General features: G+C 35.7%; 1 protein-coding gene across 1 annotated transcript; it reads right to left on the minus strand.

The window, feature by feature from the left end:
- Window positions 1-3,001: 3,001 nt before the first annotated feature.
- Window positions 3,002-5,346, minus strand: LOC143876780 (uncharacterized). The gene is made up of 7 exons (XM_077378471.1): window positions 5,210-5,346; window positions 4,776-4,849; window positions 4,612-4,691; window positions 4,108-4,269; window positions 3,911-4,006; window positions 3,322-3,474; window positions 3,002-3,220 (listed from the first exon to the last, which is right to left on the minus strand). The coding sequence occupies exons 2-7, from the start codon at window positions 4,831-4,833 to the stop codon at window positions 3,104-3,106; spliced, it is 666 nt and encodes a 221-aa protein (XP_077234586.1). The 5' UTR covers window positions 4,834-4,849; window positions 5,210-5,346; the 3' UTR covers window positions 3,002-3,103.
- Between the last annotated feature and the right edge of the window lie 8,163 nt (window positions 5,347-13,509).

The raw sequence follows: 13,509 nt of genomic DNA on the forward strand, positions 1-13,509 counted from the left end.
TAGGGACTAAATCTCTGAAAATATAGCTTTGTGCAAAGTGTTAGGCATTCAGCATATATTAAAATGTCAGCATGTTCAAGCTAGTATTTCTCTTATTGTTCCTTCTATTCAGTGCCAAAATAAAAATAACAGCACTAGGGCACTAGGGGTCTGAAAGCTGAACGGTTTCCCCAAAGAAAACATTTCTAGTAGAGAAGTGAACTGAAATGGATCCCAACAACATCCAATGCAAGTCCTGCTTTTATTATTTGTGCATTTACCAGAAAAGACAAAACCAAAGAGAACATCAGATACAATCATACTTGTCAACCCGTGACTTGATTTCTTAATTTTATGACTCGTGACTCGACTTAACTCATGACTCGTAAGAGTTTTTGGCAAGAAAAAAATTTAGTAGAGAAAATATAACTATATATACATTTCGAAAGATGAAGCATGTAAAAAATATAACCCAATAGCCCATAGATAAACCCCTAAGCCAAACGTATAAATAATTATATGCTTGTAACTTGCATGCACAAAAATAATTAGGTTCTAAGTTCCAAATTCAAAGTTTTCAACAATCAAAATAGGAAAGCCCAAGCCCAGTGACTCGACTCGACTCATAAATGCGTATTTTTTTTTGAGTCGACTCCCAGTGACTTACCAGGCGACTCGGATGAGTCTTCAATAGAGGCAAGTCACCCATGCGACTCTCCGAATATTGTGTCTAGGGGAGGTGCGCTGGTATTGATTAAGGCAGTATTGGCCAATTTGCCTATATATTTTATGTCTCTTTTCATGTGTCCGGTTAGTGCTGCCTTGCGTATTGAAAAGATCCAGCGTAGATTTTTGTGGGGTGGGAATGAGGAGAAGAAAGGCATCTCTTTGGTAAACTGGAGGGATGTATGTGTACTTATAAAGTTTGGAGGTTTGGGCATTAGGAGGTTTAGGGAGTTTAACCATGCTATATTGGGGAAATGGTTGTGGAGATTTGGGGAAGAGCAGTCTAATTTATGGGCTAAGGTGATTTGTAGGAAGTATGGCTGTATTCCGGGTGGGTGGGAATCAAAGGACGAATATAAGAAAAAGGGGTTGACTGCGTGGAGAGATATCTTGAAACTAGCTTGCTCCTTTAATCTAAAGGCGAGGTTCAGGGTCTATGGTGGTGATAGAATTAAGTTTTGGAGTGATGTGTGGTGTGAAGAGGAGCAGTTAAGGATCTTGTTCCCTAGGTTGTATCGGGTGGCTGTTAACAAAGAACCCTTACTTTGTGAATGTTTTGATCGTAGTAGTGGTAAGTTGATGGTGTCCTGCCTTTAGAAGAATCCTTTTTGAGTGGGAAAGTGAGGACGAATCTCGGTTGCGGCGGCTCCTTAATAAGTGCTATGTAAAACGTGGGGATGAAGACAAAAGAATATGGACAATGGAATCATCCGGCATTTTCTCTGTCAAATCTTTTTATAATGGTTTGATGCCTCCTTCTGTTCCTGCATTTTCAGCAAAGGTATGGAAATTTCATTGCCCACCTCGGGTTAGTATCTTCGGTTGAGCCGTTTGTCGTCAAAGGATACAAACCATTAACTTCTTGAGAAACCGTGGGATGTTGCTAATTGATCACTGCCCTCTTTGTCTTAATGATGGGGAATCTGTGGATCATTTGTTCATGCACTGTTCTTTCACCAGGATCATATGGAGATGTATCTTTCTGAGGTTTGGAATCACTTGGGTCTTCCCAAGAACTATTCAGAATATTTTGAGTATTTGGGGGTTTGTGCCATGAAAAAAGAGAGGGAAATTATTGTGGAATGTGTGTTTGCTAGCTACGTGGTGGGTGGTTTGGAAGGAAAGAAACTCTATGGTGTTTGAGGGTTTGGCCAAATCACCTTATTATTTGTACATGCGGATTATAGCATTGGTCATATTGTGGGTTAGATGTCTTCCTTCCTTTCTTTTTGTATCGGCCTTTGATCTTTGGGAATATTGGAGGGAAGTGTGCTCTAGTAGTGAGAGAAAAATTAACATAGTCCAAAGATGGGAGCCTCCGTTGCTAGGAATGTTGAAAATCAACTTTAATGGTGCTTGTTTTGGAAACCCGGGTCCAGCAGGAGTGGGGGGTCTTTGTCGTGATGAGTTTGGTGAGATACTTTGGGCTTTTTCTGGTCCTATTGGTGTGTGTGATTCTTCTGAGGCGGAAGTCAAAACGGCCTATTTTGGGATCAAGAAGTTGAGTAGGGAAGTCTTGGACCATATTATTGTTGAAGGGGATACATTGAATGTCATTCTGTGGTTGAAGGGTGGTGTAGCTCCTCCGTGGAGTTTTTTGGCATTATTTGATGAAATTGAGGATTTTGTTGCGGGTTCGGCTATTGTCTTTAATCACGTTTGGAGGTCAGCAAACGAAAAGGCGGATGTGTTCGCCAAGCAGGGAGTTGGGAGGGAGAGTATTCTCTGGTTCGATCATCTTCCCCCGTAATATAATTTTGTTATTTTTGTTGTATCTTTTCTTCTTCTTCCCTGTTTCTTCTTTCTTGTTTTTGTTCTCTGGGCCTTCTCGGGTGCTCTCTTGTCATTTAATACAAATCAATACAAATTGCTATTTCAAAAAAAAAAAAAAAAAAAACAAAATTGGACTGATGCTGACAAAGTATGAGCAACACAAACAGGTGCAGCTCTCACACTTGCTAGCAGAGTTTTCATAACATTGTTGGATTTAAAAATATTTTATTTATCCAAATTTGATACTGAGATCTATATATGTTGCAATATTTTATAGGACCAAGAGTAGAAAAGTTTGAAGAAAAAGAAATATATGGATGAGAGCAATGCTGACTATGAAAACCTTCAGTACTCGACTTCAAAATACAAAACAATAAAATACACTATTATTCTTCATTACGTGATCAAATTACAGCGTATAAAAGCTAAAAGCAACTTAACATCATCCAAATTGTAGGGAATCACAAAATCTTAAAAGCATAAATGATCACCATTAATTCTTATGTTTCTCGTGCTCCTAAACTTGAGTAATTTCCACAAAATAAAGTAACTAAACATAAAAGATCTCTCAACAAGGCCTTTGGCTTTGTCAGAAAGTCAAAACCCATCTATAACAATCTGTAAATTAGTGGCAAAGCCTTCTTACATTGGAGTGAGCTCTCTGCAATGTAGATGTTAGCAACTTGTCTCCAACTATCAATCTCACCCTCTTGATTAACTCTTCTCGCGTTATTATTTTATTCTGGCATAAAATCCAAGTGACTTATAAAAGCTATGGCACAAAGAAATGAAAAGACTTTTACATCGTTGAAATGCATCAATCAATTATTTTATCAAGAATACCTTGAATGCATCATAGTGGAGATCTAGTGCATCCTTGGCGGAGGGAGATATGCTGTTTTGAATTGCAGCTAATAACATTGGTATTGGCATCCATGGTGAAGTAGGAACCTTTACGACCTCTGGTGCAGGAGGAGCACGCCGAGCGTTCCTTACCTATATATTAACAAGGTAAACATGAGAATATAAGTTCCCTGTTGTTTCAGGCTCAATAGATGTCAAAGGACATGAGCAATAAGGGATTCTTAATTCCTACGAAAAGTTGAGGTGAGTAAATTGTAGGGAAAAAACCCCTCAGTACTCGACTTCAAAATACAAAACAATAAAATACCCTATTATTCTTCATTTTGTGGTCAAATTACAGCTTATAAAAAGGCTAAAAGCAACTTAGCATCATCCAAATTATAGGGAATCACAAAATCTTACAATATCACCACTAAAGCTTATGTTTGTCGTGCTCCTAAAACTGAGTAAATTTCAACAAAATAAAGGAACCACATATAAAAGATCTCTCAACAAGGCCTTTTGCTTTGTCAGCAAAGCACAAAATCCATCTCTAACAATATGTAAATTAGTGGCAACGCCTTCTTACATTGGACTGAAGTCTCCGCACTGCAGATATCAACAACCTGTCTCCAGCAACCGACCTCAACCTCCTAATCAACTCTTTCTTTGTTATTATTTTATTCTGTCGTAAAATCCAAGCGATATATAAATGCTATTGCAGAAAGAAATGAAAAGACTTTCAGATCGTTCAAATGCATCAATCAATTAATTTATCAAGAATACCTGGAATCCATAATAGCTGAGATCTAGTGTATCTTTTGCGAAGGGAGATATACTGTTTTCAATTGCTGCAAGCAACACTGGAAATGAAATCCTTACAACCTGTGGTGAAGTGCGAATCTTTACAACCTCTGGTGCTTGAGGGGCAGGCCGACCGTTCCTTACCTGTATATTAACAAGGTAAACATGAGAATAAGTTCACTATTCTTTCAGACTCACGAGATGGCATAGTACATGAGTACTAAGAGACTCTTAATTTCTACGAATCCGATCAAGGCTCCTCAACTAGATTAAAGCAGGAAAAATCATAAGTGAAGCAAAGTTGAGCTGCAAAAGTAGAAAACTTCTACAAAGGGAAGCTCCCACTTGTTAAGACACCAACTGCTCAAATATAGGTGTTCAAGTGGGTACTCCATATTACACTAAATGTTTTGGATTCAGAAGATCATCTATACCACTATCAAATTCATCAAATATGGGGTGAAACTGTTCAGATTTAGGCTGGACCTGTTTTATGCTCCTCATAATTCTGCAGGCACAATACCATGTGTTGGATACCATTTTCGTGAACATCACAATGATTCGCACTGTAGGAAAACAAAAGAGACAGAATTAGACTTCTCAAGCTAGAAAAAATAGACATGAAAGTAAAAGAATGGACTAAATGGAACCTGAGATAATAATCCTCCAGACGAGAAAGAAGAATGCCATTGCCTTAAGCCACTCCATCTGATAGCTTTGAGTTCTAATAGAAAAAAAAAAAAAAAAAAAGACAGCAACAAAAAGTTGTTAACCGCATACTCTTTAATCCAATACCTCATGCAACTAAAACTTTAAAAACTAGAAAAAAAAAAATTAATCCAAGATGGAACGCCAGTTTCAAAAGCTTGAAAAAAAAGGAACAAAAAGAAATCTATATGTTTACAAAACCATAGTCTGCTTTCTCAATCAACGATCGAGAAAGCAGAATATAAAGGAAAATATCGCAAATTTGCAGCCAAACTCTTAGATAGGAAGAGATTGAAGAAAAAATCCAACAGAAATGAAAAAAACAAAAGAAAGAACACAAGAGCACACAGAGATTGCAGGTATTTTTTTTACTTACAATGAAGAACTAAGTAAAACAGCACACAGAGATTGAAGGTAGAATTGAGAAACCTAACAACACTATGAGGATTTTTGTGTATTTGGTGATAGCTCAGAGCCTCAGACGAACATATATATAAGAAAAATAAAGAAGACGAGAAAATATTACGGGATTACAGTAAAAAAGAAACTGCCTAATATAGAAATCTCTCTTGTCGAGTTTAGCCACCGAAAGATGGCTCGGCTCGGCTCCGCTAATGATAGGGCGCTGGACAATTAGTAAATGACGGCCATGTCCTTAATTTTTTATGGTAGAATAGATGAGATTTTATATGGTGTAAGCGCGTATAGTCCAGTACTTTTTCAAAAAGTACTGTACCGCTTAAACCATAGGATGATCCAAATCGTTTGTTTGATGGGCCACAACATAAATAGGTTCTAACCAAAAAATCATGTCCATAGGTTGATCCTAGCCCTCCAATTTATAGAGGAACGGCATGTTATAGAAACCTCTATAGATCAGAGGGCTACGATAATCTTATGGAAAAGATTTTTTCCGGCACAACCTATTTACATTGTGGCCCATCAAACGGACGGTTTGGATCATCCTATGGTGTATGCCGTACAGTACTATTTTGAAAACTACAGGACTATACCGGCTTACACCATATAAAATCTCGTAGAATATTATGGGTAGTGAGTCTACAAGGAATTTTTGTCATTTCACGATCAAGAGAGTTAAATTTTCTTTTGTAATTCCTTTTTTGGCTCAATAGAGGCGTTAGCGGCGCGCCGAGCGAGCCACAACTAATGACTATAAGAGAATAAGCCAGCACCCAGGATTTTTGACAATTTTATCTTCAATTTCAAGGTTGATTTCCTGTATGTCATCAACAAAAATTGAGCAAATTAAGAGATCGATGAAACATTTTTCTCTTTCATCTCTCTAACGGAGTTTTGTTAAACACGACTGACTCTAAGTTATCAACTACAGTGTATTAGAATCTTGACCAAGAAAGCAATTCCAACAATCTGTTAAGTTCCAAATATTTTTACTACGAGCCTAGAAGTCAAAACACAATGTCTAGAGTATGATATCCATCTATTTAAGTTGAGGCTCTGAGAAACCAATTATTAATTTTAAAAATTCTTTAATCTTAATTGTTATATAACTATATTTAATGGTGAAATATGTTGTAAATGACATATCCTTTACGTCCTAGAGCTGATCATTTCGGCCGCTATTTTTACGCAACTGCGCCTTACAATTGGTTTGGAGCAATCGATAATGATCAGCTTTCTAAAATACTTCATTTACTGCTTAAATATGAATCTTCTATGATCCGACATATCCTTTATGTCTGAGAGGTGATCATTTTAGACCCTATTTTTGCGCAACTGCGCCTTACAATTGGTTGGGAGCAAACAACAATGGTCATCTTTTTTAAAAATACTTCATTTATTGCTTAAATATGAATCTTCTATCCTTTTACTAATGTCCAAGTTTAGAAACTAAGACAGTGAAGCAAATCAACCCTTGCAGTGAATTCGAAAATATGTGTCAATTACTCAATTAGCAATGGACGCTGTGCCTTGGCCAAGATCTCTATCAATTAAAAGGGGATGGAACAAAAAACTATTGTAGATGCCACTTTTTTTTCGAGTTCTAGCTCAAATTTAAGGTTTTGAAGTTGATTTTGCTATCAAATTCTGGGATTTTCTATGAAATTACTAACACCACTATGAGGAAGTGACCAGGGGTTACTAGGTAAAAGATTTAGACTCTAGAATCCTCTCTCGAACCTCTTATGATACAACTAATTGTACAAGATATATAAAGATTAGAAAGAATGAGATGAAGAAGAAAAAGATGGAAAGAAATTTCTCCAATTCATTAAACTCATTTTTTTCTCTTGAAGTGCGTACTTTCATTGAGAATCGGTAACAAAATCTGGCCTATTCAACCCTAAAACTTGGGGTAGAACGTGGCTTGAAATGCACGTTCTACCCGTCGATACAAATACGATGGAGAACATATACGTGCCATTTTCATCACGTTCATGAATGTAGTAGCAACACAATTTTATTACTGAAAATTGTGACACCAGATAGGCTCTTATAATATTGAATTAAGATTATAATTGTGGGTGTCATTTGATTTTTTTGTAGTTCTAAAGAGTTAAATTTGGAAGATCTTGATCTGATCGAGGCCATCTCTAAGATAGGGAGATTAATTAGAAGCTTTTAAATTGTTCGATGTTTTCAACATTTCAAGTTTATAGTCATTATACGAGAAATTATATGGTGGCCGAAACCGTTAAGTCCCGTGAAGGTGGTACGTCAGACGTACTGCCTTGATATTTGATCCAACTGCAGCATCCTAAAAGGTGCACTGCTGTCACATCAAATATCAAGGATGGTACGTACCGTTTTCACTGTACTTAACGGTCGGGCACCATATAAAAACTCATCATTATACTCTTATTTTTGGGAAATGATATATTTGCCTCTTTTCTTTTTTGGCACCCGCTTGTGGTGCAAAAGGATTGTCATAAATACACCAGAGGGGGCTGGCCCAAGGAAGATAGGGGTGGTGAAATTTCAGTAACTTCGGCTGAAATTTTCTGGAAAATATTAAATAATTACCAAAATCAAGATTTTTGGGTGAAATCCCTTAAATTTCGGACGGAATTTCGAGATTTCGGCCGAAATAAAGGACGGTTTCGAGTATTATCGATGTCGGTTTCGTTCTCGACCGAAACCCGAAATTTCGGATTTCAATCAAAAATTTAAAACCATGTTTGTGACAATCTTGACACAAGCATATCTTCACATCTTTTCCCTTTTCACATTCTGTCTTGACACAAGCGTATCTTCACATCTTTTCCCTTTTCACATTATGTTTTCTACAAGTCATAAACAGTTTACAGATCTCTCTAATTTGTACTAAATGTAGTATCATTTCCATGTATCTTTCTTCATAATTGAAAAATACTTGCATAAATAATAATAATAAAAAGCAATGATTCTACCACCTATGCATAAAATATGAATGGGAAATTGTCCGCAAATCCGAACCTGCTTTTATGGTTCTTTATTTTTAATTTTATTTAAAATACAAATGGCCATAAAAGTTAAAAACAAATTAAAATACTAGTGGGGCAGTTCCACTGTCAACGTGAAGTCTCGAAATGCCATCCCATTGGTGCAATTGAAGGACCCATTGTAATATTCGAGGGTGTCCCATTTCATATATATTACAGGGTCCCATTTTAAGTCTGATAGAACACTCAATTTTTTGGTAGGTAAGCAGGCTTGAACCTATAATCTCATGGTTGCAACACAGAGCACTTTCCAAGTGAGAAATGGACCTAAGCCTTTTAAAATAGGTCGCGGTCAAACTGAGTCTGGCCACTTGTTTGTCGTGTACATATAGAGAAATGATTTCAGCACTCAAGTGTTTTGATAAACACGTGCTCCACTTGTTTGTCGTGTAGTATTTAAAGGGTTTTATGAGCTTTTTGAGAACCGTAATATCCTCTGACATCCCTTTAAATACTACACGACAAACAAGTGGAGAACATGTTTATCAAAACACTTGATCACAGAAATCATTTCCCTACATATATTAGTCACTTTTATACTGGGCCAACCCACATGACATCAACATGATCTGAACCACAGATCTGATGGCACCCACTGCTGGAATAGTATGAATCCGGCTGACAAACACATGAGTGTGCTTTTAACATTTGTGTGTCGATAGAAATTCATAGCAAATTGCAAAGTTAATCCAAGCCAAAAGCAGAGCCAAGCTAAGACGAATAGAAGCTTAGAGAATTCTCCTACAAAATCTCTTCCCATGCAAAAGCCAGATTTTTTTTTGCACGCGTGAAACTTGTTCTGCCTATGGATAAGAGCATCGCCATTTGCCTCCCATGCAATGCATCTAAGACGCGTGCATTTTCATACATTCACTCTTATCTTGTTTTATCTTTTGTGATTTGCTGTTGATTTTTTCCCTTTTTTGTCTCATTTACCATCTTCAGCTGATTTTTTCTTTTCTGTCTCATTTGCCCTCTTTTAATTTTTTTCCCTTTTCTGTCTCATTTACCTCCTCTTTTAATTTTTTCCCCTGTTTTGTCTTATTCACCCCCTATAGCGTGCGCTTGGCTCGCCATGACATGAATCAGAATAGACATTGCATTCCTTTACAATTCCAATTCTCCTATTAAAAGGAATCTCTAGTCCAATTCTCATGTTTGGGTAAGCATCAAAATAAGTCGGATTCAGCCGGATGACTATCTTTTCCCCATGTTTCTCTCTTTTTCTTTCTTTCTTTTTTTTTTCTGACGAAATCGCTCCCAAGATCATGCCATGCGTATGGACTGCCAGAATCAGGAATCGATATCGGTATTCGATTCTAATTTAGGCGATTCCAGCATTTGGTTTCGTTTGCAAAATGAAGTAAGAAACGATACTTAATTCCGATTGGAAAAAACAAGAGAATATTTGTCGTTTTTTGTTTCCCGCCCAAGGGGATGGTATTCCGATTCTTGGAATGAAGAGAAAAATAGGGTTAAATCTCCTCCCAAAGGCATTTGACTGAATCCACATGAAAAATGACTAAAATACCTCCATAACATAAAAATTGATCAAAGTGTGCCAATCTGGTAAAAATGAAAAAAATACATTTATGACATAAAATGATCAAAATTCCCCCATATAGGATAAAATGACAAAATTAAATATCCCTGACTCATGGAAAATAACTGAAATACCTCTATATCGGATAAAAATGACCAAAATACGACTAAGTCACGCCAAACAAATAAAATCATCCCCTGATATTAAAATGATCAAAATACCACCAAGTCATGAAAAATGACTAAGATACCCCTAGTCATGGAAAATGACTAAAATACCCCTATGAAATAAAAATGATTCAGATACCACGTGTCAGGTAAACAAGACAAGAATTAGGGGTGGCCAACCGGTTCGGTTCTCGGTCCTTGGTTACTTTTTTTTCGGTTCTCGGTTCCCGGTTCCATGAACTGTAAGAACCGAACCGAACCGTAGTACATAGTAGGACCGAACCGAACCGGACCAACATAATCGGTTCGGTCCGGTCCGGTTCTCCGGTTCTAATGGGTAATTACTAATTACTAATTATAATTTATAAAATTTTTATTAAAGTTATAATATAAGTTAGTTTCTTATTATAAGAATAGTATTATCTATTACTTATTAATATTATAAGTAATTTATATTAATAAGTATATGTATAATAGAAATATAAAAAATATTATATATATATATATATATATATATATATATATTCAAAAGTTCGGTTCTTCGGTTCCCGAACCAAACCAAGAACATTAGACTCGGAACCGAACCAAATAAGTTCGGTTCTTCATCAGTGGAACCGAACCGGACCCAAAGTATTTTTAAACAGTTCGGTTCCGGTTCGGTTCTTCGGGTCTGGTTCGGTTCTTCAGGTCTGGTTCAGTTCTGGCCACCCCTAACCAGAATAACCCTAGGTCATGGGAAAATGCCAAAAATGCCCCTTTTATTGGATAAGTGACCAAAATATTCTTGAGTCATGGAAAATGACTGAAATAGCCCTATAACATAAAAATGATCAAAATACTACATATCGGGTAAAAATGATAAGAATATCCTGCTCATGAAGAAAGACTAAAATAGCACTATGGTATAAAATAATCAAAATACCCAATATCTGGTAAAACGGACTAGCATGCCACTAGTCATGAAAATGACTAAAATACCCCCACATAAAAATGATCAAAACACTCCATATCATGTGAAAATGACCAAATTACCCATGAGTTAAATAACTTAAATACCCCTACATTATGTACAAATTAGAAACATACCTCTGAGTCATGGAAAATGACTAAAATACCCTCATGACATAAAAATAATCAAAATATGCCATATCAGGAAAAAATGACTAGAATACCATTAAAAACATGAAAATGACCAAAATACCCCTAGTTATGGAAAACGACTAAAATACCCCAATGACATAAAAATGATCAAAATACGCCAATTGGGTAAACTGAGCATAATACCCCTTTGTCATGAAAAATGACCAAAATGACACTAGTCATGAAAAACATGATGATCAAGCATGTTGTTGTTGCATATGGCATGTGTTTTAATGCTTAGTCATTGGTATGGCTTTTAAATTGCCATTAGAGTGAACTTATTATAATGGATCTGATTTTGTTATATTGGCAATGGCATTTTTATGGTGTCAGTGTCTTAGTAATATATATTGTTTTACATTTTGGTCTGGATGCTACCAAATGTTAGGATCGGAATCTCGATTGATTCCCTAGATGAATCCCAGTGCTTACACAAACACTAGAATTGGAATCAACACTAGAATTGGAATCGTTATTCCGTTTACAAGGGGAATTGGAATTGGATTGGAATGTGATTCCTGATTCCCGTAATCCAAATTCATCCTAAAAGTTTAAGATCAACAATGCCACCAAAACAAAATAAAATCAAAAATCAAAATCCCACAAGGTCTTGATTTGTTGGTTTGATCGATGAAAGATAGGCGTCAAGTAAAACAATATTCACAGATATTTTTTTAGGAAAAACTAATAAAAACCCTTACATCAAAATATATTTACAGGAATCCCCCAATTTTTTAATTACGGCTTAACAAACTTTTAGATTTTCCTTTTACTATTTTACCATTAATTATAGATTAAGTTTACATTTGGTTTGAAGATTAAGGATAGCGATAGCCACTGAAATCTCTCCCTCCATTGAAAGGCAACCAAACAAAAAGGAAAAAACAGGTTCAGTATATGTTATATATTGATAATCTAATGAGAGAAAAGTGATTTTAGGAATTTGTGTATTGCTATTTTAATAATCTAATCAAAATTTAATCTATCTAGAATTAAGGAAAGAATTTGTGCATTGTTATTTTTAATCATCTAATCAAATAACTTTATCTAAAATTAAGGGTAAATAAAAATTAAAAGTTATTAAAGATATATACAAGTAGGTGATATTGGTAATTGAGAAAAGTTTAAGGTATTCTTGTAGATACGTTTTTATCTAGGGTGTTTTAGTAGTACATTTTCTCTTGTTTTTATCTCCACAAAACTTGGTTGGAAGATGGTGAGCAAAATGCATTTCAAGATTCAAAATAAAAAAATAATAATTTTTTTTGAAAAGGAAAATAAAAAAATAATAATAAGTAATAACAAAAGGGAAAACAACCTGGACGAAAAAATAGCATGAATACTGTGAATTTTTGCCAAATAGAAATTGGAAAACATGGATAAACTCTTCAAAATAAAATAAAATAAATCAATTTATGATATTGAATCTATTCCAAATATGGCCAAGTTTCCTGCAAATGCGAAATTACTCCAAAAAAGATCTTACGTTTCCAAGAGCTAGATATTGCATTTCAACCTTGAAGCATTTTGGATGTTTCGATCGTCATAGTTTTGCTCCTTTAATAAAAGTTCGGTGCTTGATTTGCTACGACCTAAGCTATCAAAAGAACCTTTCCTTGATTTTTCCAAGCTCTTGAACCATCACCTTACTTCCTTCAAAGAAAGTGTGGCGTCGAGGTATCTACTCTGCAGTGGGACATGAATGAGCTTCTTCAGTGGTTTCGTGCCTTCCCCTTTCGCCACCCTCATTTTGTTTCTTTCTGAAGATGATTTTATTTTCAGTAAATTAAAAGAAAAAACGTGGAAATGCAACCATTTTCAGCAAGTGACAGACAAGCGAGGTGGAAATGTTGAGAAAGACATTTCCATTTTTACTTCTATTGTATTTTTATTCTCTTATTTTCTTCATTTCTAAACTCTAGAGGAACATGTGGTCAAATTTTAAGTGTGGCCAAGTTCATGGGTTAATTGTTCCTAAGTATAATCAGATATGAAACTCGTCAAATAAAGGATCCAGAAAAGGACGATCAAGATCGAAGTTCATTAGAAAAGGCCGCCAATGCTATCATTGTAGAATTTTGCCACTTAAAACCAAAGTATCTAAAATATATTAATTATAGTCATTATAATAATTTCAGGAATATTATCAGAAGTATTTAAGAGAACATAACAAGATGGTTAGAAATGTCCTCACAGTCTCATCACGAGTGGATATTAGATTTAGGATGTTGTTCCCTCCCTAAAGTTGACTAGATGTGTTACTCAGGATAGCTACACATGCATAATTGGTTGTGTTGATTGAGTCGTGTAAGTTAATCCGGGATGATTCAATGGTGCATATAGCTAGTGCTTGAACTTTGAATGT

This window comes from Tasmannia lanceolata, unplaced genomic scaffold (assembly GCF_043159265.1).
Source record: "Tasmannia lanceolata isolate RefF3 unplaced genomic scaffold, GAP_Taslan_0.1 ptg000005l, whole genome shotgun sequence".
In the NCBI taxonomy this organism is placed as follows: Eukaryota; Viridiplantae; Streptophyta; class Magnoliopsida; order Canellales; family Winteraceae; genus Tasmannia; species Tasmannia lanceolata.